Genomic DNA, 27,337 nt, shown 5'->3' with positions numbered 1-27,337 from the left:
CTAGAAACATAATTGGGGCGAACCGTGATTCGAACCCACAATCATTGGTTGTCATCGGATAATCCATAAAGTATGTTTTATTGTTCACTCAACAACTTCAAGAAAGTGCCACAGTGTAACATGAATATCCCACTCAGACATTTATACTGACTCGGAGCCAACCAGTCGCTGTTTTTGCCACTTAATCTCGAGCACAAGGCAGGGTTACAACAAGTACCATCTTTTAACGTCTATAGGGATTGAACCCTTGACCTTTCGCTTTCCAGGTGGACGCTCTACCACAAGACCATGGAGGTGGTCATTATCACAAGGACACTTATGTTGTATATCAATTTATTACTTGAACATCACTACAAATGATCATGATCAATGTTTTGAAGAAGGTTCCTGTAAAAACAGACATGATGATGGCGAATTGTTTATATTACAGAATCTTGGTGTCTCCATCTTCACATTTCCTGTGATAAAAGTTCATTCCAGAAACACAGAGAAGTGGTGTAAATCTCTACAAAAATAGGACCGGCAAATGTGGTGTTGCCATGGTTACTGGAAATATCTTGACACTGGCTGAAAAAGGAAACATCTTTTCTTGGACAAGAGCTGAAGTCATCACAGTTAGATGAGACTTGAAATATTTCAGTAACTACTTGTAATCTTCCAGCTGCTATTATCATGATTATGTAAGTGAATATTTTTAGATGTTTTTGCAAGAACCTGCCTAATCAGAGACAATGTGGACAACTGGTAGGACACACTGACACTGTAAGGAATACTAATGATCATACCAGCCACACAGATGCAGCACCACAAGATTAACCTTACACAAATAAAAACAAACACAGATAAACATATAAATACAGGGATGGTTTTCATAAAGGACTTGTATATCCATTTCAAAATAAAATACACAAATACCCACAATTTGCCGACCACAAAACTTCAATAAAATATAATCACACGTTTCTTTTGAAATTGCAATATCAAGAGCCCCTTTAAAAAAAACGAATCTTGAACTACAAAGGTCAAAAGTCGATAGTAAACATTAGCAGAGTATCAAAACAGTTGTAGGGGTAATAGTATTCTGGAGTTCCAGCCAGAGGGAATTAGGTTATGGGTTTCATGATACTTTCCTGTCAAACATGTTTCACTCACACCAGAAAACTGTTTCTGACCGATGGTTCTAGGGATCCACCTGACTAAGAAAAAAAAATGTCCTCCCAAAATACCTGGAAAAAATATATTTGCATCAGGTTTAAAAAACTAAACTAAGGGACACAACAATGCATGGTCGAACAGCAACAACCTGTTCCACTGGGCCACCCATGTCCCCATGAACAGATCGCGGTACATTTCCAGCAGCCTAAGGGAGGTAACCCTACAGAACACCTTCGAGGACCGAGCCACTTCCCCATTTCTTACTCAAAACAACTTTATACGAACAATCATATCCCCTTGTCTTGTACTCAACATGTTTTGGACGGCCCCAAGGAATAATGATAGGATGCACGTTGATTACCCTTGGATGTTTAATGCCTTTGATCAATGATTTAATGCTCAGTGTTTAACAATGAATTCCTACCAACTGATGGCTGTTGTGTCCACTTAGAATCATCATGAATAACTACAACAATGATTGGATGTCTACCATGGTCTACAAAGTGAAGCTCGGTGCTTCCCTGCATCTCCGTCAGCTCCTGACCTCTCACCCAGGAAGTTCTTGTTCAACAAAGCAAAGTTTGCAAAATATAAAACATGAAAAATGACCCTTTTCAAAGAGTTCCGCTAAAACATTTTTCGACTAAAAAATGATCTTAATAAGCGTACATTGTCCAACTGTACCAAGAATTAGCATAATACACATTGTCAATGAAAGTTCTTGGGACAAGATGCAGTTCAGTTTATGGAGCATGTGAATAACACACATTTCTACCAGTAGAATGATATGGTAATATGACGGTTAACCTTCTCGCGCCTCACAGGCAGCTAGGGTTGTATACTCCCAAGGGAGCTGAGAATCAAGAGCACTCGGATCCATTGACAAGGGTAATAATAATGCCTGTGAGCTCTATGATCAATATGACCTATACCATGTTTCCCAATCTTCACATGGACAAAGAATGATGCAGTATATCTCAATAGGAAATGAAGCAGCAACCCACAGGGCATCTCCTACACGTAGTAATGTCCACGTTCCATTATGACCAGATGTATTATCACAGCGATACATAGCATGACAAAGACGGTTCAGTGATTGCGACAGTTAGTATACGAGAATGTTAGCTCACCTAGGGCACACCAACTGTCTCACTTGGAAAGATCTATTTCCAGTAATCAAACATGAAGTCCGCAAAATAACAAATATGTTGTCAGAGTTGATTTATTTTTAATTTCCCACAACTCTTTTGAAATAAAATAATAACAGAAATACAAACAAAAAGATCTGCTATTATTCTTTTAATACAAAAGAAATTGTTTTAGATTAATAAAATCTTTTTTATTTGTCTAAATTAGGGAAGGCTTTTCTGTGAAATAATATTAAAGAGTTGGTGTGACCTTCTCGTGTCATACAACAGAAACACATGTAGTAGCAGCAGCAACATCGGGCACGTTGAAACAACTAACAAAGACATAACCTGAAGCAAGTCCCTACTGTTCACTAGGCCAGACATGACGCTTCATATGACAACAACTGGCCACACAATCTATGGAAGACTGTGCCATTATCCAGCTTGTGTAATCTCACAGGTAGACCTCCATATCAGGACTCCATCACACAGGGGGTGTAAACTATATATAGTCTTTCTTAAACCACATTCCACATGAGAATATTGTCTCACACTGGTCTCTAGTTATCTTGAGGGGGGTGGGTGATGCTTGAACAGCACTTCATCCTGTCACATGACCATTATAAGGTATCAGAGATCGACCTCCACTACTTCAACCTGTCACATGACATTATAAGGTATCAGAGATCGACCTCCACTACTTCAACCTGGCACATGACCATTATGAGGTATCGGAGATCAACCTCCACTACTTCAACCTGTCACATGACCATTATAAGGTATCGGAGATCGACCTCCACTACTTCAACCTGTCACATGACCATTATAAGGTATCGGAGATCGACCTCCACTACTTCAACCTGTCACATGACCATTATAAGGTATCGGATGTCGACCTCCACTACTTCAACCTGTCACATGACCATTATAAGGTATCGGAGATCGACCTCCACTACTTCAACCTGTCACATGACCATTATAAGGTATCGGATGTCGACCTCCACTACTTCAACCTGTCACATGACCATTATAAGGTAGTGGAGATCAACCTAACTACTTCATCCTGTCACATGACCATTATAAGGTACCGGATGTCGACCTCCACTACTTCAACCTGTCACATGACCATTATAAGGTATCGGATGTCGACCTCCACTACTTCAACCTGTCACATGACCATTATAAGGTATTGGAGATCAACCTCCAGTACTTCAACCTGTCACATGACCATTATAAGGTATCGGATGTCGACCTCCACTACTTCAACCTGTCACATGACCATTATAAGGTAGTGGAGATCAACCTAACTACTTCATCCTGTCACATGACCATTATAAGGTCCGGAGATCGACCTTCACTACTTCAACCTGTCACATGACCATTATAAGGTATCGGAGATCGACCTCCACTACTTCAACCTGTCACATGACCATTATAAGGTCCGGAGATCGACCTTCACTACTTCAACCTGTCACATGACCATTATAAGGTCCGGAGATCGACCTTCACTACTTCAACCTGTCAAATGACCATTATAAGGTCCGGAGATCGACCTTCACTACTTCAACCTGTCAAATGACCATTATAAGGTCCGGAGATCGACCTTCACTACTTCAACCTGTCAAATGACCATTATAAGGTATTGGCGAAGGGTCAACTACCAGTACTTCATCCTCAGTACATGACCATTATAAGATGATAGAAGAAACATGCAACACATGGGACACACAGACACGGAAACACCATACAGTCACATGTAGACAACTTGAATAAAATATATCTATGCTGATATTATCATAACAACCAACATGGCGATCAGTACATGGTAAACTCCACACACTGATCTCCTACTGCCCTACAAGGAGCTTAACCAAACAGGTGAAGCATGAAATAGTGCTGATGTTATGAAATGATTCCATTGGTCAAGTGAGTGAATGTGTGAAAGATTGGGGTTACACAATGAACTCTGCAACATCACTGGGGCAGACAAACTGCTGGTTTATCATGTGGGCATCAAACCCATTTACTGGAGTGAGTGAGTGAGTGAGTATGGTTTTACGCCACTTTTAGCAATATTCCAACACAAGGCTACCTGACCACCCCCCATTTACTGGACATGCCAATAGGGTTTTGGTCTTCCTTAATGCTATCATTGTGGGAACAGATTTATGTTTGATGTACTTGACTGTCCAGGGGAAAGATGTATCTTGTATGAGTACCTACATGCCTGAGTACCTACATGCCTTTGATGTACTGGACCAACCAGGGGAAAGATGTATCTTGTATGAGTACCTACATGCCTTTGATGTACTGGACTGTCCAGGGGAAAGATGTAACTTGTATGAGTACCTACATGCCTGAGTACCTACATGCCTTTGATGTACTGGACCGTGCAGGGGAAAGATGTATCTTGTATGAGTACCTACATGCCTTTGATGTACTGGACTGTCCAGGGGAAAGATGTAACTTGTATGAGTACCTACATGCCTTTGATGTACTGGACTGTCCAGGGGAAAGATGTATCTTGTATGAGTACCTACATGCCTTTGATGTACTGGACTGTCCTGGGAAAAGATGTTTCTTGTATGGGTACCTACATGCCTATCTTGTATGAGCAAAGACAAGCTTTTGATTTTATTACTCTCCCAGGCTCATACCATAGAGCATTAGAACACAGGGTCCCTGTAGACCTGCAGGCTTATGTCATAGAGCATTAAAACACAAGGTCCCTGCAGACCTGCAGGGTTATATTATACCACAGAGCATTAGAACACAAGGTCCCTGCAGACCTGCAGGGTTATGTCACTGAGCATTAAAACACAAGGTCCCTGCAGACCTGCAGGCTTATAACACAGAGCATTAAAACACAAGGTCCCTGCAGACCTGCAGGCTTATGTCACCAAGCATTAGAACACAGGGTCCCTGCAGAACTGTAGGCTTATGTCACCAAGCATTAGAACACAGGGTCCCTGCAGACCTGCAGGCTTATAACACAGAGCATTAAAACACAAGGTCCCTGCAGACCTGCAGGCTTATGTCACCAAGCATTAGAACACAGGGTCCCTGCAGACCTGCAGGCTTATGTCACCATGCATTAGAACACAGGGTCCCTGATGACCTGTAGGCTTATGTCACCAAGCATTAGAACACAGGGTCCCTGATGACCTGTAGGCTTATGTCACCAAGCATTAGAACACAAGGTCCCTGCAGGCCTGCAGGCTTATGTCACAGAGCATTAAATCACAAGGTCCCTGCACACATGCAGGCTTATACCATAGAGCATAAGAACGCTGTCCCTGCAGACCTGCATGCTTATGTCACTGAGCATTAGAACACAAGGTCCTTGCAGACCTGCAGGCTTATGTCACAGAGCATTAGAATACAGGGTCCCTGCAGACCTGCAGGCTTATGTCACCAAGCATTAGAACACAAGGTCCCTGCAGACCTGCAGGCTTATGTCACAGAGCATTAAATCACAAGGTCCCTGCAGACCTGCAGGCTTATGTCACAGAGCATTAAATCACAAGGTCTCTGCAGACCTGCAGGCTTATGTCACCATGCATTAGAACACAGGGTCCCTGATGACCTGTAGGCTTATGTCACCAAGCATTAGAACACAGGGTCCCTGATGACCTGTAGGCTTATGTCACCAAGCATTAGAACACAAGGTCCCTGCAGGCCTGCAGGCTTATGTCACAGAGCATTAAATCACAAGGTCCCTGCACACATGCAGGCTTATACCATAGAGCATAAGAACGCTGTCCCTGCAGACCTGCAGGCTTATGTTATAGAGCATAAGAACACAAGGTCCCTGCAGACCTGTAGGGTTATAACACAGAGCATTAAAACCCAAGGTCCCTGTAGACCTGAAGGCTTATATCACCGAGCACTAGAACACAGGGTCCCTGCAGACCTGCAGGCTTATGTCACAGAGCATTAGAATACAGGGTCCCTGCAGACCTGCAGGCTTATGTCACCAAGCATTAGAACACAAGGTCCCTGCAGACCTGCAGGCTTATGTCACAGAGCATTAAATCACAAGGTCTCTGCAGACATGCAGGCTTATGTCATAGAGCATTTGAACACAAGAACCCTGCAGACCTGTAGGCTTATGTCACAGATCATTAGAACACAAGGTCCTTGTAGACCTGAAGGCTTATGTCACAGAGCATTAGAATACAGGGTCCCTGCAGACCTGCAGGCTTATGTCACCAAGCATTAGAACACAAGGTCCCTGCAGACCTGCAGGCTTATGTCACAGAGCATTAGAATACAGGGTCCCTGCAGACCTGCAGGCTTATGTCACCAAGCATTAGAACACAAGGTCCCTGCAGACCTGCAGGCTTTTGTCACAGAGCATTAAATCACAAGGTCTCTGCAGACATGCAGGCTTATGTCATAGAGCATTTGAACACAAGGTCCCTGCAGACCTGTAGGCTTATGTCACAGATCATTAGAACACAAGGTCCTTGTAGACCTGAAGGCTTATGTCACAGAGCATTAGAATACAGGGTCCCTGCAGACCTGCAGGCTTATGTCACCAAGCATTAGAACACAAGGTCCCTGCAGACCTGCAGGCTTATGTCACAGAGCATTAAATCACAAGGTCTCTGCAGACATGCAGGCTTATGTCATAGAGCATTTGAACACAAGGTCCCTGCAGACCTGTAGGCTTATGTCACAGATCATTAGAACACAAGGTCCTTGTAGACCTGAAGGCTTATGTCACAGAGCATTAGAATACAGGGTCCCTGCAGACCTGCAGGCTTATGTCACCAAGCATTAGAACACAAGGTCCCTGCAGACCTGCAGGCTTATGTCACAGAGCATTAGAATACAGGGTCCCTGCAGACCTGCAGGCTTATGTCACCAAGCATTAGAACACAAGGTCCCTGCAGACCTGCAGGCTTATGTCACAGAGCATTAAATCACAAGGTCTCTGCAGACATGCAGGCTTATGTCATAGAGCATTTGAACACAAGGTCCCTGCAGACCTGTAGGCTTATGTCACAGATCATTAGAACACAAGGTCCTTGTAGACCTGAAGGCTTATGTCACAGAGCATTAGAATACAGGGTCCCTGCAGACCTGCAGGCTTATGTCACCAAGCATTAGAACACAAGGTCCCTGCAGACCTGCAGGCTTATGTCACAGAGCATTAAATCACAAGGTCTCTGCAGACATGCAGGCTTATGTCATAGAGCATTTGAACACAAGGTCCCTGCAGACCTGTAGGCTTATGTCACAGATCATTAGAATACAGGGTCCTTGTAGACCTGAAGGCTTATGTCACAGAGCATTAGAGCACAGGGTCCCTGCAGACAGCATCATAAGAAGGAACTCACCTCAACATTTCAAATCATGGTGACAATAATTCATACATGTATGAAGAAATTACTTTCTAACTTGCAGCTGTTACCCGAACATAAATACCTCCAAATCAAGCCTCTGACAAGAACCTGCTTACTACTGACCCTGTGAATGGGAAAGCTGCCTGGGTAACCATGGTAACATGCTGCTGATGACGCCATAGATGGACATGTTGTCAACAGCAACAAGGAGTACCAGTCTACAAAGATCTCACAAACGGAAGTCAAGGTAAACAGCTTCAGCAGGAAATAACTGGGGTTTTCCAATGTTAACTGTCCCTTATGTCCCAGATAGTAGTGTCATAAACCCTAGGTTGCGTTCCACACTACAAACCAGTCAACCCAATATATGCATACATAATGGTACCTTTGTACCCTAAAATATGAATCATGCTGCTAGGCCTGTGATTGGTCGATCGCTATATCCAGCTGATGTTTATTTCAGCACATGCTCTACCACGAGACTGATGTACCTGCATCCTGAATGTAACAGACATGGTGGCCACATGAGACCTGCAGGTGCCCTTGAGGCCCCTGTCGGAGTTCACATGACCTGCAGGTGCTCTGGAGGCCCCTGTCGGAGTTCACATGACCTGCAGGTGCTCTGGAGGACCCTGTCAGAGTTCACATGACCTGCAGATGCTCTGGAGGAGCCAGTCAGAGTTCACATGACCTGCAGGTGCTCTGGAGGACCCTGTCGGAGTTCACATGACCTGAAGGTTCTCTGGAGGAGCCTGTCGGAGTTCACATGACCTGCAGGTGCTCTGGAGGACCCTGTCGTAGTTCACATGACCTGCAGGTGCTCTGGAGGTGCCTGTCGGAGTTCACATGACCTGCAGGTGCTCTGGAGGTGCCTGTCGGAGTTCACATGACCTGCAGGTGCTCTGGAGGACCCTGTCGGAGTTGACATGAACTGTCAAGCTTCACGTGACTGTCAAGTACCATGGTAATCATTTTAGGGGATTCATGAGATTTGCAGAAGCTATTAAGTCAGTGGATGACTCTAATATTCTCTTGTCCAATCTGTACCATGGGTACTGCTGCAAATGTGCTTTATTCATTATGAGGAGAGTGGTGCTGTGTAATGTACTTTTGGCAAGAAATTACGACTGACAACAAAACCGCGATCAGGTAATACCAATAAATATATGAGTTTGTGATGACATAAGAATCATCCACCTGCCCAATATAACCAAGTCTGTTTCAAAAGCTGGACTTGATAAACGACACTCTGTAACAGCAGGCTCCAAATAAGGACTTCTGTTGCTGGAAGTACAGAGTCTTGGTGGTAAACTTTGTAATCTCGTACAGTTTCAACTTGTAGGCTTCAATTCTCTTGAGTTCGCTGTACTTCCTGCGGATGTCCATGGGACTACTTTCAGTGAGAGAGTCGAACACAACAATGTCGGAGGTGATCTGATCCACAAGCTGGGGAAAAAAGCGAGTGAGTGAGTGAGTGAGTGAGTGAGTGAAAGAGTGAGTGAGTGAGTGAGTCTTAATGCCACTCTTAACAGTATTTCAGTTATATCATGGCATATCAACTTCATGTGGGAGGAATTCCCGAAGTGATGCAGGTCTCAGACATTTACCACTTTGGTAAAACCAACAAACACAGGTAAGGTGCTGACAAACCTAGAAACATAATCAGGGCGAACCAGGAATCCAACCCCCAATCATACGTTTCTGGCATGCCCAAGGGACGCAACTCGACACAGCCAATTGCGGTAACTTAGACGACCAACTGTGCCCACCAAGAAAAGGAACATGTTGAAAAAAAAAACATCTTGAGAAGAATTGTTTCAGAAATTTCTCATTTTAAAAAAATAAGAGGATAAAATAAATAATAAAACATTTTGAAACATATTAAGTCTTTGGTAGAAGTTGGAAGAACATGAAAGCATGACGCTTGTTTTGAATTTGTCAAATAATGTATCAGAAATAATTTACACATTTCATCAGAAGAAAACACACAAAACATTTAATCATGATAAGGCCAGACCAATTTAATTGCTAGGATTACGGATTTTTTCGGGTAGAGTGGCTGAATGGAGGAGGGAATGTAAAAAAAAAAAAAAAGTACTTGAGAGAATTTTCTTTTGCAGGTATTACGGATTTTAGGAGGCAGGAATGCTGATAGGAGGAAATAAAAAAAAATAAAAAAAATCCCTCACTTGTGCCACAGAAGCTACAAAAGTATTTCAGTATTACCCACCACGCATGTTGCAAGCAATGCACTATAGTCCCTTTATCTAATGACACTCCTTACTGATGACCAAGGTTTACAGGTATCTTTTGGCAGTTTTCCACAAGCAGGTAGACTTCAACACCAGGCTTTTAACTTATTAAAGTTTTATTGTATTTTAAAAATATAGAAACAATGTGAAATACACTGAAATTAAAACAGCACTTGGCTTCAAAACAAATATACATTTGGCACATACAAGTACTTGAAATACTCTGTCCAGTATAACTTTATCGTGTTAGATGATCAGGTAACACTCATGGCTGAAGTGTTATGCTAACATGTGGAATGCACTTAAATTAAATAGCCCTTGTTTATTCTCGATTTTGCCACCACTGTCACATAATTTAGTCCAAAGTCTGCTAAAACTTGCATAGGTGTTGTAAGTTCGACAATATTCCCGTAGGAACCAGCCTTAGATTCTGTTGCATGCACCTCTTGAATAGAAAGTCCATCTCCATCGGCGATTGACGATATGGCTTTCGTCGCCAAATCACCAACTGTGTCATCCAGTGGACTTTCCATGATTCACTTTGATAAGCACACACTACCCTTCAGAACGCTTACGCTGAAATACTTTGCTGACATTGTCTAAAGACACCAGATAATAAAAGGCATTAAAACACCCAAACTGACACCCCATGTCCTACACATGGTCCCGGCATATTCAATACACGCTGTGCGCATGCGGGAAACACTTGTAATTGAGAGTACGCATTCGATTGGCTATGTTCGCGTGGAACGACCAATGGAATTTGCCGACACATTTGTGTAAGGAATTTTAGTTAAAAACTAGAGTTTCTTCCCCTAACATGTGTACTCTCACAACAAGGCTTATCGATCGATGTCGGATGTCGGGTAGAATATTAAAAAAAAATATGATAGAATTTCATTTATTTATTTTTCCGATTTGGCGAAAAATGTTGTCGGCGGATCTGTAATCCTAGCAATTAAATTGGTCTCGCCTAAAATAACAAAAAAAATTCTTCTAAAAAATGTTTTTGTCTTCATCTACCACAAAAAAATCAATCTCACTATGATTTATGTCATATTTTCAGTTTGCTTCCAACTGCGCAATTTTCGAACAAAACTGTGCACCACAGGGATACCATTACAAACAATGAGCTAGGTCCAACATTGTGTCCACCGGATACCCACTTTGTAAAGTCCCGATGACAAGGATGGTTAACCTTGAGCCTTTCCGGACCCTCATGTCATGTGACATAGTCCAGATCAACGTTGGACCACCGACATGGTTTGTTATTTGTTTATTTGTTTCTTGTTTAATGCCACACTTAGCAATAATCCAGCTATATGACGGCAGTCTGAAAATAATCAAGTCTGGACCAGACAATCCAGTGTTTGACATCATTAGCATCAATCCACATGGTTATGATGACATGCATCAAACAAGTCAGGGAGCCTGACCACTCTATTCCATGAGTCGCCTCTTACGACAAGCATAGTCGTCTTTTACGGCAAGCATAGGTTGCTGAAGACCTATTCTACCCCGGATCTTCACAGGTCTCCGACATGGATCTGAACTCCATAATCAATGACTAATGAAGACAATGACTGCATACTAAACATCCGTTACTGTTGTTGGTGAGTACATATTCCCCCGGTGACCCACCTCGAGAGCTCCCATATCCAGCATGGCGGTGATGATGTCCCAGAAGAGGTGTGGGAGAGAGATGTAGATGATGTTGATGTGCCTGGCATTTAGATGTTGCGACACCAGGTCAGATAAAGACACTGTCACTTCGGACTGGGAAGATGTTTTGTCACGAGGACTGCAAGGAGAAATGTAACAAATAAAGTGCATGTTATTATATATATGATGTGCTGGCAATTAGGTGCCTCACTCTGAGAGTGTGGGTTCGAATCCCAGATGGGACTGAACCACCAAAAGTACTAGAATTTGTACTTTATTAAGAAAGTGTTATCCAAACATAATATTTGTCAAATATTGGAGACCACTGATTATTTCGGGAGATATTTGTTATTATTTTCCAAATATTCTTTTTCCAGAAGTAAAGTTTGGAAAAGTGTAAAAACAAGAAAAAGAGTGAGTGAGTGAGTTGGGTTTAACAACGCTTTTAACAGTATTCCAGCTGTATCAGCTTAATGCGGGAGGAAAGCCCTAAGTGATGCAGGTCCCAGAGGTTTACCACTTCGATGAAACCCACGAGCACGGGTATAGTGCTGGTAAACCTAGAAACATAATCGGGACAAACCTGTATTCATACCCACAATCATAGGTTTCTGGCGTGCCCAAGGGACGCCACTCTGCACAGCGAATCATGACGCCTTAGACGACTGGGCCACACGTGCCCCCACAAGAAAAAGAACAAATTTCCAATTTATGTAGTAATATTTCAACTATAACACTGCTAAATAACAGCTGCAGCTTTTGCTTCTTGGCATACAAGGGAATGCTATCAAAATATGCAAACCAGGTCTGGCCTATAAATGATAATTCAAAATATCAAAAACAAAATAATATCAGGAATATTTCCTACCCGTGTGACCTGACTTTGAAGTCGAGACCATCGTGAGTTTTGATCGGCAAAATGGTGGTGACTGTACACGACTTGAAGACGGACAGGGAGGATGGTGGGGCCACTGCCTTGTCACTGAAAATTACATACATATCATACACAGTTAAATTATCTATCATTCACCAGCTCTTGTCTTTATGGCATCTCCACAGTTAACAAAATATGGCCTTCATGTGCAGTCAATGAAACAATTCAGAGATCTCAATAACTGATCAATACAACAGTATAAGGCTTATGTAGGACATGTATACATCATAGGTGGGGGGAAATGGGGTTTAATGTCGCGTCCAAGATTATTGCACTTCTATAGCGACGTGCATGCATGTGTGTGGTTGCTTGTACAAGTCCGGACTGATGCTGATTTATAGTGCTAGCCCACTATGATACCATGCCGCAGTTTGACATGAATACCCCACTCAGACACAGTATACGGACTCCGAGCCGACCAGTCCTTGTTTTAGCCCCTTAAATGCCAAGCGCCAGGCGGGGTAACAACAAGTACCATCTTTAAACGTCCTTTGGTATGACATCATAACCATCATGGAACATTACAAGGGGGCCTTGTCAATATACTGACGCTAAAAGTAAAAGATTCAGAGTCTCCCTGGATTTCAACACCATAGGAGAAGACTCCCAGGACCCCAGGGTCCACCTTGAGTTGGAACACATGGATAACAGTACAGATCACATAACAAAAGTGTTTACCCGAAAATGAAAATGTTGCATGGCTGCTGAGATTTCTTCTGAATCATGTCAACACAGATAGAAATAGCATTAGTGCCAGTAACCATGAACTCTGTGTTGTCATGACAACTAGGCTCCCTTGGTTCCAGGAAATCCAATATCCGCTTTTCTTCTAGCTCATATGATCCTGAAATGACATTTTCCCTTATAGTGAACATGGTACATCACAATATATTACATACACTGTACTAAAGCAGATGCTGATTCTCTAACAAGGAAGCTACAATGAAGAATTACCATGATGCTCACTCTGCTCGTCAAGCAAACGTCCTACGACCCACCCTCTTCACATCCTACGACCCACCCTCTTTAAGTCCTATCCCCGCCGCTTCACGCCCTATGACCCACCCTCTCTAAGTCCTACCCCCGCCGCTTCACGTCCTACGACCTACCCTCTTCAAGTCCTATGACCCACGAGTCCTACGATCCACCCTCTTCAAGTCCTACGATCCACCCTCTTCAAGTCCTACGACCCACCCTCTTCAAGTCCTACGACCCATCCTCTTCAAGTCCTACGACCCACCCTCTTCACATCCTACGACCCACCCTCTTTAAGTCCTATCCCCGCCGCTTCACGCCCTATGACCCACCCTCTCTAAGTCCTACCCCCGCCGCTTCACGTCCTACGACCTACCCTCTTCAAGTCCTATGACCCACGAGTCCTACGATCCACCCTCTTCAAGTCCTACGACCCACCCTCTTCAAGTCCTACGACCCACCCTCTTCAAGTCCTACGACCCATCCTCTTCAAGTCCTACCACCCACCCTCTTCAAGTCCTACCACCCACCCTCTTCAAGTCCTACGGCACACCCTCTTCAAGTCCTACGACCCACCCTCTTCAAGTCCTACGACCCATCCTCTTCAAGTCCCACGACCCACCCTCTTCAAGTCCCACGACCCACCCTCTTCAAGTCCTACGACCCATCCTCTTCAAGTCCTACGACCCACCCTCTTCAAGTCCTACGACCCACCCTCTTCAAGTCCTATCCCCCCTTCTTTTTGGACATCGTACATGGCAGCCTGTATCAGTCCTTCCATGTGTTTTTTTTCACTAAGGAACTTCGGCAGAGAGCACTAAGGTATCAGTGCTAGTTTAGCTTGATATTAACATCAGTAAGTTTTAAATCAAAACATATTTGAAGACAGACAGACAGTGCATGATCAAAAGAAATGTTTGTTGAATACCTGTTGAACTGAAAACAGAAAATGATCGGTTGTGAATAAACATTATTTAAAAATTAACCTCCCTGAAATTCAGTTGGCTAACTTTTTCTCATGCTCCTATAGAATTCTGTACTGACTCACCATCAATGGCTGGGGGGTAGAGTATAAATGTTCTGGGTCCAGGGTTTTTCACCCAGGACATGAAGTAGCGACAGGACTCCATCATGGTGACCTGAAGACACAGGTGGTCGGACGCGGACGAGTGGTACAGCCGGAAGCCTGCCTCGTGGAACAACACGTACAGGCTGCGATACCAGTTGTACAGGTAGTCATCATCTATCTTGTCTGAAATAACAACGGCAACTCCAGCAACAGAAGACATGACAGTTAGATACTCGACATATTCCACTACCTCAAGGGTAGAAACTGAGACAGTAATGTATCCCCCAACCCCTCTTGCAAACAAGAGTCATCAGGAGATGACATATCCCCCGGTCTGGTGAAATTTAGAAAGGGAGTTTCGCTACTTATACCACACTTTTGGTTCATTGCCATTGAATACTATTATATGGCAGTATAATTTATTGTTGAACAATGATTGTATCTGTATTACACTGTTTCTGTTGAGATTCAGTAGAAGTTCATTTCATTTTATTTGTATATGATTAGTGTCAGTAATGATAATGCAGTACTATTTAATGTAAGCAGTGGTGAGGAAGTTATTATATTTAGATGCTTGAATTATCTGTAAACTTTAGGAATAGCATGGATGGATGTCAAGCGTTATAGAACCGTGGAATATTCTGTGATGTTCAAGTGACACTTGATTGGTCACTATGTGGAAAGTGCTGGAAACTAGTTAGACTATATAAGTGGAGCGGGTGTGTGCATGCCTGTCTCATCTCACATTTCATCTGACATTACATTAAGACCAGCTCTTGTGTTAAGATCACATTTCACCTTGGATTCATAGCCTAGGCCTATCTTGGAAATTTGGCCACTGTTGCAGCGAGATGAATATTATTCTTGTCATCATTTCCAGTTCTCTCACATTTTATACTGCCATGTGATTTTGTCCTACCACTCTATCATGTGCTGCTATTGTAATTGCTGTGCTGTAATTTGCTATATCCCTGCGTTTTACAAACCGAGGGGATAAAAACTGTATTCCTGTGGCTTTGCATTATGTGCAACATCCATTGATATTTACCTTGGACTGCTTTGCCAACTGTTGCTTCCCCTTGCATGGTATTGATGTGATTAATCAATTATTGTATATATATACCACCTGTGTCACTGTCACCTTCTGATGATGTAACTGCTGACTGTATATTTCATGCAACGTACCGATCAGTAATGATTCATGCTAATGAGGTATGCTTGATACATATGGAGGTTATCACTCGAGCGTGTTTGGGGATGGAAAATATCCTATATTATGAATATGAGTAAACATTGTATTTAGTGAGCCTTGGCAAGCTAAATACATTGTGTTTATTCCTGATAAGGATATTAATCATCCTCAAACACACAAGCGTGATAACCTCTTTATCATATAATGTCATTCTTCAATTCTGTGCTTGAAATTTTTTTTTTCCATCTCCCACAAACATTACAAAACATTTTTAAACATCACCTAAAATTAAGTTAACCTGGGTTGTGCGCCAGGGTTAGAAACTAACAGTTTTAGTCCACTAGTCCTTATAATGATAACACATAGCAAAACATTTGAAAAGTGCAAATTTCTACTTGTCCTTATGATACCTTAACTATTGGCCAGTTTGGCAAGGACTACTGCTAATTTCTAACACTGTACACATTAATATATATTATGTCAGAAGGTAAGTGATGTGTGAGTCGGACTATATATAGGCCAAACAACATCTGCCTACACAAATTATTTCTACTTGCCTTTTGCAGCAATCCATCGGTCTGTCCTGTCATAATGTTATAAGTACACAGAGGCCTACAAGCACAGATACGGAAACTAATCCCACTTGGCTAGTGTTCTCTAAAATTTCTTTGTGTGGCATTTAGAAGTTAACTCAGACAAAATTGTTATGGATGAGCAACTTCTTTATTACAATTGGGCGACGTTTCGGTGTAGATTCTAACACCGTTATCAAGCAAATGACATCATGGCTCATCCATAACAATTTTAGTTCTCTAAAATTGTTTTACAATTTATACCTCCAAAGTTGCCAAAACTTGTAAAATGCTTTAGCTATGTCACAGTTAGAATACCTCACTCAGACATATTATACTGATTCCGAGCTGACCAGCCCTTGTTTTAGCCTTGTTTCTGTATACAGAAATGTTCCCTAGACAAAATCAAAATACAGAAACGTACCCTAGGATGAGTCCATTCCGCCACAGGGCGCAATGCTTGTAATCGGTTCTTTAGGTATTCATCACTTCCTGTATGCCAAACCCTGGTTACATTCAACATGGCAGAACGCGGTTGTCAGGGGGATCTTCGGGATTATCTTCTTAAGCTGCATTTCAGCAAGCCATAAGGAAACGATCATACCCAGTGACATACGTACATGAATCTAATATTCCGCGATGCACGATGCACTCGTAATCAGGCAACCCGGAACCACAACATGAGCCGGTTTCTGTTTCTGTTTGGGGAATATGGACTTCTCCACCGTTTAGGGTACCATGTAACGTTTCTGTATTTGATTTTGACTAGGGTACATTTTTTAATACAGAAACGTACCTGGGGTACATTTCTGTAGTACCTCTGCCGACAACGACCCCTTCAGCACTTTATAACTGTGAGCTCTCACCTATAATGACCCCTTCAGCACTTTATAACTGTGAGCTCTCACCTATAACGACCCCTTCAGCACTTTATAACTGTGAGCTCTCACCTATAATGACCCCTTCAGCACTTTATAACTGTGAGCTCTCACCTATAATGACCCCTTCAGCACTTTATAACTGTGAGCTCTCACCTATAATGACCCCTTCAGCACTTTATAACTGTGAGCTCTCACCTATAATGACCCCTTCAGCACTTTATAACTGTGAGCTCTCACCTATAATGACCCCTTCAGCACTTTATAACTGTGAGCTCTCACCTATAATGACCCCTTCAGCACTATATAACTGTGAGCTCACCTATAATGACCCCTTCAGCACTTTATAACTGTGAGCTCTCACCTATAATGACCCCTTCAGCACTTTATAACTGTGAGCTCTCACCTATAACGACCCCTTCAGCACTTTATAACTGTGAGCTCTCACCTATAATGATCCCTTCAGCACTATATAACTGTGAGCTCTCACCTATAACGACCCCTTCAGCACTTTAGAACTGTGAGCTCTCACCTATAATGACCCCTTCAGCACTTTATAACTGTGAGCTCCCACCTATAATGACCCCTTCAGCACTTTATAACTGTGAGCTCGCACCTATAATGACCCCTTCAGCACTTTATAACTGTGAGCTCTCACCTATAACGACCCCTTCAGCACTTTATAACTGTGAGCTCTCACCTATAATGACCCCTTCAGCACTTTATAACTGTGAGCTCTCACCTATAACGACCCCTTCAGCACTTTATAACTGTGAGCTCTCACCTATAACGACCCCTTCAGCACTTTATAACTGTGAGCTCTCACCTATAATGACCCCTTCAGCACTTTATAACTGTGAGCTCTCACCTATAATGACCCCTTCAGCACTTTATAACTGTGAGCTCTCACCTATAACGACCCCTTCAGCACTTTATAACTGTGAGCTCTCACCTATAATGACCCCTTCAGCACTATATAACTGTGAGCTCTCACCTATAACGACCCCTTCAGCACTATATAACTGTGAGCTCTCACCTATGTCTAGAACGATGTGAAGCTGCTGCACATTCCTGAGAAGATTGTCTTTGACGAGGAAGAACAAGACTTCATGTGAATCGCTCATGTCCAGGTAGCCCTCCAGTTTCACAATATCGATGTGGGTGTGGCCCAGCTTCATGGTAATACTGTTCACTGTCTGAGTGTCATATGAATTACGACCGAAGTCGGCGGGATCATTTGGAACAATCACTGTCTTGAAGATATGAGTGCCATTTAATTTTCTTAGGGCTACAGGAATGGAGTAATGCATGAATATATATTGTTGAAATGAATAGTTTTTGGAAAGTAGGGTCTCAAATCCATAGTCCCACATTGGCCTGAAAGAAGATAAAATAAATCAATAATAATAATAATAACAATAACAATAATGATAATAATGATAATAATAATAATAATGCCCTAAACTCCTTACACAAGATATTACCCCAGTCAATGGATCAGTGTGCACTCAATTTTTTCATTATAAGCTCCTTGGGGAGTATACAACACAAGCTGCCTGTGCCGACAACCATGCCAGAAGCACAATGTCACCTTGTTAATAAAGTCTGTGCCAAATACAATCTATACAACTTATATACTAAGCTGTGAAATTTCTTCTTATTTTCACTTCAAAATACAGAATATTTGTGTGCAAAAGATCAGTAAACAATAACATAAAAATGTGGTCGGACATCTTGGACACAATGACATGAGCAAGATGTTTATGTTTTGTTTGTTTGTTGCTTAACGCCGCACTCAGCAATATTCCAGCTATAGGACAGCGGTCTGTAAATAATCGAATCTGGGCCAGACAATCCAGGGATTGACATAATGATCATCGATCCATGCAACTGAGATACGATGACATGCATCAACCAAATGAGCCTGACCACCCAATCCCGTTAGTCGCCTTATACGGCAAGCATGGGTTGCTGAAGACCTCTTCTACCCCGGATCTTCACGGGTCCTTGAGCACGATGAGCACATGGCGTCCACCAGTATCATGAATATCATGCATGCAAAGTGTCACTCGTATATCAGCTACGTACAATGAGTACTCACCCTATGGAATAAGCTACTTTTGGAAGAGTGGAATCGATATTAACTCCAACATCCGGTTCAGCACACAGCTTCCACGCTGTGCCGTTTCCACTGCCTATCGTGGTGTTGCACTGATAGTGATAGAGCGTGATAAACTTCAATAAACGCCTTGCCTCGCTCTCAGCATTAGGCAACACCCGTAATGGGCTGTAGGCCTGTTGATAGTACGTCAGTTGCACGATTGTATACACAAGTCCTATTAGGAGGAAGCCGGAGAAGAGAGTCTTCTTCCTCTTGTTCATAGACATTTTGATCACTCGGAGAGGCCAATTTGGCATTTATGGAAGTGTAGATGTGTGACCTGTGAGCTGTTGCGTGCCACACCAGTTGTTGTGTGTGGACTCCTGTCCCCTCGCTGTTTAACAAGCAGCTCGTGAGAGATCAGCTTTATTATTCTATTGATGATACCATGCTGTTACTGGAGATTTGTTAGGACATAATTCTTTAATACAGGCTGTGTCATGAGAAATAATCATACATCTGAAAAAGAAAGAACAAAGAATTAAGGTGTAATGTAAGACAGTTTTATGTCATTCTTAGCAACATTCCAGAATATATATGAGGGTGGACTGCAATCATGGACTTCAGTCAGTGTACCCATGTAGGAAATCAAAGCCAACGCTTTGTTAACTAGGCTACCCCACTGCCACGACAAGTGAACATTTTAACATTAAGGCTACCCCACTGTCACGACAAGCAAACACTTCAACATTAAGGCTACCCCACTGTCACGACAAGCAAACACTCCAACAATAAGGCTACCCCACTGTCATGACAAGCAAACACTCCAACAATAAGGCTACCCCACTGTCATGACAAGCAAACACTCCAACAATAAGGCTACCCCACTGCCACGACAAGCAAACACTCCAACAATAAGGCTACCCCACTGTCATGACAAGCAAACACTCCAACAATAAGGCTACCCCACTGTTATGACAAGCAAACACTCAAACAATAAGGCTACACCACTGCCATGACAAGCAAACACTCCAACAATAAGGCTACCCCACTGTCATGACAAACAAACACTCCAACAATAAGGCTACACCACTGCCATGACAAGCAAACACTCCAACAATAAGGCTACCCCACTGTCATGACAAGCAAAAACTTCAGCTATGAGGCTACCCCACTGCCACGACAAGCAACACTTCAACAATAAGGCTACCCCACTGTCACGACAAACAACACTTCAACAATAAAGCTACCCCACTGCCATGACAAGCAAACACTCAAACAATAAGGCTACCCCACTGTCACGACAAGCAAACACTCCAACAATAAGGCTACCCCACTGTCATGACAAGCAACACTCCAACAATAAGGCTACCCCACTGCCATGACAAGCAAACACTCCAACAATAAGGCTACCCTACTGCCATGACAAGCAAACACTCCAACAATAAGGCTACCCCACTGTCATGACAAGCAAACACTCCAACAATAAGGCTACCCCACTGTCACGACAAGCAAACACTCCAACAATAAGGCTACCCCACTGTCACGACAAGCAAACACTCCAACAATAAGGCTACCCCACTGCCATGACAAGCAAACACTCCAACAATAAGGCTACACCACTGTCATGACAAGCAAACACTCCAACAATAAGGCTACCCCACTGTCATGACAAGCAAACACTCCAACAATAAGGCTACCCCACTGTCATGACAAGCAAACAATCCAACAATAAGGCTACCCCACTGTCACGACAAGCAAACACTCCAACAATAAGGCTACCCCACTGTCATGACAAGCAAACAATCCAACAATAAGGCTACCCCACTGTCACGACAAGCAAACACTCCAACAATAAGGCTACACCACTGTCATGACAAGCAAACACTCCAACAATAAGGCTACCCCACTGTCATGACAAGCAAACACTCCAACAATAAGGCTACCCCACTGTCATGACAAGCAAACACTCCAACAATAAGGCTACCCCACTGTCATGACAAGCAAACACTCCAACAATAAGACTACACCACTGCCATGACAAGCAAACACTTCAACATTAAGGCTACACCACTGCCATGACAAGCAAACACTCCAACAATAAGGCTACCCCACTGTCATGACAAGCAAACACTCCAACAATAAGGCTACCCCACTGTCATGACAAGCAAACACTCCAACAATAAGGCTACCCCACTGCCATGACAAGCAAACACTCCAACAATAAGACTACACCACTGCCATGACAAGCAAACACTCCAACAATAAGGCTACCCCACTGTCATGACAAGCAAACACTCCAACAATAAGGCTACCCCACTGTCATGACAAGCAAACACTCCAACAATAAGGCTACCCCACTGTCATATCAAGCAAACACTCAAACAATAAGGCTACACCACTGCCATGACAAGCAAACACTCCAACAATAAGGTTACCCCACTGTCATGACAAGCAAACACTCCAACAATAAGGCTACACCACTGCCATGACAAGCAAACACTCCAACAATAAGGCTACACCACTGCCATGACAAGCAAAAACTTCAGCTATGAGGCTACCCCACTGCCACGACAAGCAACACTTCAACAATAAGGCTACCCCACTGCCATGACAAGCAAACACTCCAACAATAAGGCTACCCCACTGTCACGACAAGCAAACACTCCAACAATAAGGCTACCCCACTGCCATGACAAGCAACATTCCAACAATAAGGCTACCCCACTGCCATGACAAGCAACACTTCAACAATAAGGCTACCCAACTGCCATGACAGGCAAACACTCAAACAATAAGGCTACCCCACTGTCACGACAAGCAAACACTCAAACAATAAGGCTACCTACCCACTGCCACGATAAGCAACACTTCAACAATAATTCTTGAAATTCCTAGATACATTCAGTCTATTTCCAAGATAGAAAACTTCATAATATTTGTAGAAAGTATTTAAATGTCCAAGTGAAAGTACTGAAATCACATGCTCTGAAATCGACCAAAAAACAAACCTACCAGCACAGTGGTGACAGCTGTTTTCATTGGCAGATATGTTTGCAGCATTTATCTATCTTGTGATTCTTCGCCGTTAACACATGGTTATACATATATTGTTTCCGCGAATTCTGTTGTGTCCTACAAAAATATCATATGACCTTTGATCTTGACATTGTGAATAATTAAAGTAACAATTTACAATCGGTAACTAGCATTTTATTGCTAACATCTTGTTCGGTTAATAAATCACCAGCTGCCCTCGGCCCTATTCCACACAATATACGATTTTCAGGGATATATCACCTGCGTAAACAAATGAAGTCATCATCAGTTCTGTTTCTAAGGAGACGTAAGTTGTGAACAAGGTAATCCAATGGATGCACAGACAGACGTATGCCCTAAAGTATTAGCTGCTATGTTGACTTAGCTTGCTCTTAAAGTGTTTGATTGTGTGTTGATGATAGTCATATGTATCTGTGTTGTCATGAATGTTACAGAGAATAAATGGCTGACTTTATAAATGTGAATCCAATAATTGCGTGGTGATAAGTTTGTTTTATGAAATCTCAAAAAGGTCTGTTTTGTCCCCTATCCAAATAAGGTGAATCAAAGACACACACAGACACTCGTTATAGTAAGAGCAATTGCGATAAACATGGCCGGCGTCTGAAAAGAATGTTTTTAAACGTATAATTGAATAATAAAATTGCCTCATAAATGAATACAAGATGATTGGTAACGTATACTCCAAGGATAATATTGTCTTATTAAGAAATATTTTTACATGCAAAACAGTTTTACAAAAAAATCCTTTTAGTGTCATAAAATTTCGAAATTTCTAATTGGAAATAATTCATTTGGGTTACGATATCCCGGTTTCACCTGTTTTGGGTAATGTACGACTAGTGCAGGGTAAAATTATACACGTTCTAAATAATTTTCTGTTAATGTCAACAAACATCTGTCAAAGGATATTCATTCACATTTTACTGACGACACTCTTCAAATTTAGCTGTCGCTTGCCGCCATTGCTGCAGTGGCCCATATTTGGGAGATGCGTCCTACGTCACCTGTTTTCGGAGATGAAGTTTCACACGAAGAATGTATGGTGCGCCGTTGATGAAAACCAAAATTGTTTCATACACAACATGTGAATGTTTTTGGTGAAAATACAATGGAACTCAACGTAGTTCCAACTTAATTAAGAAATATTAAATGAGTCACTCCAACTGGAACATTTGAAGATACTTATGAATTTTACTCTTCAACCGTTGGCTCACTGTGGGCACAAAGAAATTGTGTATGAGTGCGGACAAATCATAACTTCTTACTAGATGCACCCAATGTCCACATTAACTGCACTCTGACCGCTTTACAAATGTGATTGTGTCAGTGTACCGTAAGGCATCGGGAGTGAATTTCCCGACAACACAACAGACTTCGTCTTCATCTGTCTCACTGTCTGTGAAACTGTCACTAGGTGGGACTACAGGTGCGCGCGTAGCTTTGGCAGCACCTGCGCGACTAGATCTCTTCCCCTTGGCTTTGTTGTTACTGGAAGAGTTGCCTTTTCCAATAGATATATCCACGCCTGATGTTGTGGGTTGGTCAGTACATGGATCACGTTGACTGTCCCGTTTCCTCTTATGCAATTCTGTTTGCCTACTTTATTCTGTTTATGCCGATGTGCTGTAATTTTGTCAAGTATTGTCTGGTCAGTTATTGCTTTCCCACCGACAATTTTACTCAGTGTATTCCTTGGTTTAAACGTTTTCACATTCTTCAACACCCCGACATTTCAGAAAATCTCGTATAGCACAATCAGTATTGGCAACAACCGCATTTTCTTCCGAATCAGACGGTGGGGCCTGGTAAAAGACCGGGCAGGCATGACAAGCAAGGCATCAACAACATCGGAGTTGAACGGGTGGATTCCAGATTTTCTGAGTGAGTGAGTGAGTATGGTTTTACGCCGCTTTTAGCAATATTCCAGCAATATCACGGCGGGGGACACCAGAAATGGGCTTCACACATTGTACCCATGTCGGGAATCGAACCCGGGTCTTCGGCGTGACGAGCGAACGCTTAAACCACCAGGCTACCCGACCGCCCCCCAGATTTTCTGAAGGAAGATACAATGTTAATAGGCGTCAAAGTGGAATTAAACACTTTACATGCTATCCCGCATATGTCGTGTTTACTGACGGCTCTCCCAGAATTTTCTCTAAGAAATGAATGACAGGCTCTAATCCAGGACTGTAACACCCAATATCAAGCGGTTGCAAAAGATGACTGGTATGAGGTGGAAGTACAAACAATATGACGTGATTTTGCCTTGCCCATTCAATTAAACCAAGTGACACGTGACTCTTGTGGCCGTCATATAATATAAGAACGGGTGAATCTGCGTCACGAGCTAGGAGGTATTTTGCCAAGTGATCCTTCATGTAGGTGCTGAATACGTCTGTATTCGACCATCCTGTCTCAGACACAGTGCCAGAGGCTCCAGGTGTTGCTTCAGACACCAGTTCTTCTCTTATCCGTTGACCAGGAAATACAAAATATGGAGGAACATTCCCACCAACTGCACTGACAGCTGCAATCATCGTGACTGTTTTAGACTTCCCGGATGTCACGGTCTGTGCCTTGCAATTAACACCAGCAACAATCTTGGGTGTTGTATCGTCGGTAGAGAGGCCTGTCTCGTCGATGTTGAAGATAGCATGAGGAGAATTGTCCAAGCTGTGTTTCTTTATGACATGTGACAGCTCTTCAAAATACCTCGCAATGTTCTCCATATCGCCGATCTCGCCCTTGCAGCCTCCAGTTTGCGTGGCTTCTGTACTTTAAGTTTTGGCCATCTATCAGTGAAGCTGTACAACCACCGTAAACTCAATGGATGAGAACGATCCCGATATCCCCAGTGGACAGCATAGTCACTCGCAAGGTTGATTGTCTCCTGACGAGGGTAACCATAGCTAATCTCCCCCATAACCCGAATGTGACTGGTCAAGAATGATTCCTGTGTTGCTGTAAATAAAGGCATCAGTCCTGACTTGACTGTGTCAAGGCTGACATTTCCGAGAAGACGGTCTTTAAGTGTTGAAACTGGAACCCCCCACCTAGCTTCAGCCCTCTGTGCAGATACATTTTCTTCGGTAACAAGTTTATAGGCATTATACAGGTCATCAATGCTGTAATTTGATCTATAATGACCACGAACGGTCGTACTGGTCTAAAAGAACATAAAGAGGTATCTTAGAACCATTGGAACGAATGGTAAAATAGTATAAGAGATGTCCCAAAATGTTTCCATATTTGTTTAACCCCGTGGCATCTGATGACGTCAGTCACATGATATATTGTTGACAGACATGGTTAACTTAGCAAACGATGCTGAAAGGCGAATTTTTAGAAGTTTAGTACTACGATTTTCAACACTTTTAAATAGGGTAAGAATGGTTATAAGTTTCTAGAGTATATTTCAACAACGTTTTTGTAAATATAGTGAGAATACCTTCCTTATTTCCATTATATGTAGCCGATTTTTTTCCGAGAGGGTCGAAGTGACCTGCTGACGAAAATATCATCCAGTGACCTCTGACACTGCACGTGCTCTGGGACAATAACGCGAGAAACATGATCGCCGTAAACAGGAGAACGCCGAATTCAGGTTACATTGGGATATTACCACAACCCGAAACAACGACAATTGAATCTCTATTTCATCTACAACAACAGAATCACATGCAATTAATGTTTCATATAAAAGTTCTTTTGATTTAGATAACTGCTTGTAATGTGGCCGATGTAGTTTTTAGTATATATTTGTTTTAATTTCATTTTAGGTTTATGTGTTTCAGGGTGTCTGATATCTTAGATCCTTGATTTTGGCATCTGCAATAAAGACCCCAACCCCGTAGTATGTGTTTGTTGACTCGTAAAAGACATGCACTAAACTGCAAAAGTAATTTAGATAATTATCTCGCGTACAGTTTACGTAACTAGGCGTCAAATTAATGATACTGACGTCGCAAATCCCAACACCATTCGAACCTCATCTTGGCCTTCAAGCAGGTAAACAGACAACACAGCTGAACCCGCATACATCGAGTTTTCTTTTAGTATCGTACCTTTGCAACACAGCACACACTTCTGTCTTCTTAAGAGACACGACTCTTCATGTTTGTATTGTCTAGTCTAGATTGTGAAGAAGCATCTAATTGTCTTCTGATTCACAACTGTGACAGGTTCGACATTTTCAACCGGAAGCACTCTTCTAGGAGGGAGACATGAAATAGATTAAAATGGACAAAAGAGGGATCCGGAATGAAATGGAAACGGCACAGCAATAGCAATAACAAACCGGAGCTGTGGGCGATTTGCAGTTTAGCAACGATTGTAGGTCTGGAACGAGTCCTGATTTACTACCCAGGCACCCACACCCCTATTACCTGACCATACCCGGGTACCCGTTGTTGGTTTCAAGATATAGGTACAAAATGTCCGATTGGGAATAGTTTGACAGTAGCCCGAGCAAAATGTATTTAGATACACGCATAAAACGATCTGGTCATGCATATACCCTGAAGTTGATTGACGTTTTATCTTTATTCAAACATATATAAGTCTGGAGGAATGCGTTCATGGTCTTGAAGAAATGCGAACATTATTGACTTGTGTACCCATGTAGTAAATGTGAACTTTTGTCATGAAACAATATATCACGTGACTAACCACGGGCCCTGCTCAGTAACCACCCACCCATGTTACCCGTCCCAGCCCAAGACGACTGCCTGCCAATATTGCGTTGTTTCACGATTTCGAGGATCATTTCAAGTCAAGGTCTAGTCGTTGTAAATATTGACCCTTGTGACATTGAATCTTGGGTGTAATTAGATATTTTATCAGCTACAGCTTCAAAACTAGATCTTTTTTATATTTCAAAGTATGGACCTGAGAAACATTACCTTACGAGAATGTAATTATTGTGGCAGGTAAAGTAATTTTTTCTCAACACTCTGAAGTTTAATTATATTTTTCAAGAGATTTCGGAGGCAATTTACTTT

At 42.4% G+C, this 27,337-nt stretch overlaps 1 protein-coding gene across 10 annotated transcripts; it reads right to left on the bottom strand.

The window, feature by feature from the left end:
* Positions 1-321: 321 nt before the first annotated feature.
* Positions 322-26,543, bottom strand: LOC124140710. 10 transcript variants are annotated; one of them, XM_046508413.2, is made up of 10 exons: positions 26,402-26,543; positions 22,287-22,406; positions 19,272-19,790; positions 18,207-18,547; positions 14,508-14,711; positions 13,163-13,328; positions 12,419-12,532; positions 11,530-11,689; positions 4,651-9,082; positions 322-4,577 (listed from the first exon to the last, which is right to left on the bottom strand). In XM_046508413.2, exons 3-9 carry the CDS (start codon positions 19,586-19,588, stop codon positions 8,858-8,860), a joined length of 1,527 nt encoding a protein of 508 aa, XP_046364369.2. In that variant the 5' UTR covers positions 19,589-19,790; positions 22,287-22,406; positions 26,402-26,543; the 3' UTR covers positions 322-4,577; positions 4,651-8,857. The 10 variants fall into 10 exon arrangements, with proteins under 10 accessions (XP_046364369.2, XP_048259470.1, XP_048259472.1 ...); XM_048403513.1 differs by lacking the exon at positions 22,287-22,406 and having other exon boundaries at positions 322-3,348; positions 3,400-4,577; XM_048403515.1 differs by lacking the exon at positions 22,287-22,406 and having other exon boundaries at positions 322-3,348; positions 3,451-4,577.
* Between the last annotated feature and the right edge of the window lie 794 nt (positions 26,544-27,337).

This window comes from Haliotis rufescens, unplaced genomic scaffold, assembly GCF_023055435.1.
Source record: "Haliotis rufescens isolate VD_foot unplaced genomic scaffold, xgHalRufe1.0.p SCAF_3, whole genome shotgun sequence".
Taxonomy (NCBI): Eukaryota; Metazoa; Mollusca; class Gastropoda; order Lepetellida; family Haliotidae; genus Haliotis; species Haliotis rufescens.
The sequence above is the reverse complement of the archived record's forward strand: the minus strand, read 5'-3'. Positions and strand labels throughout refer to the sequence as shown.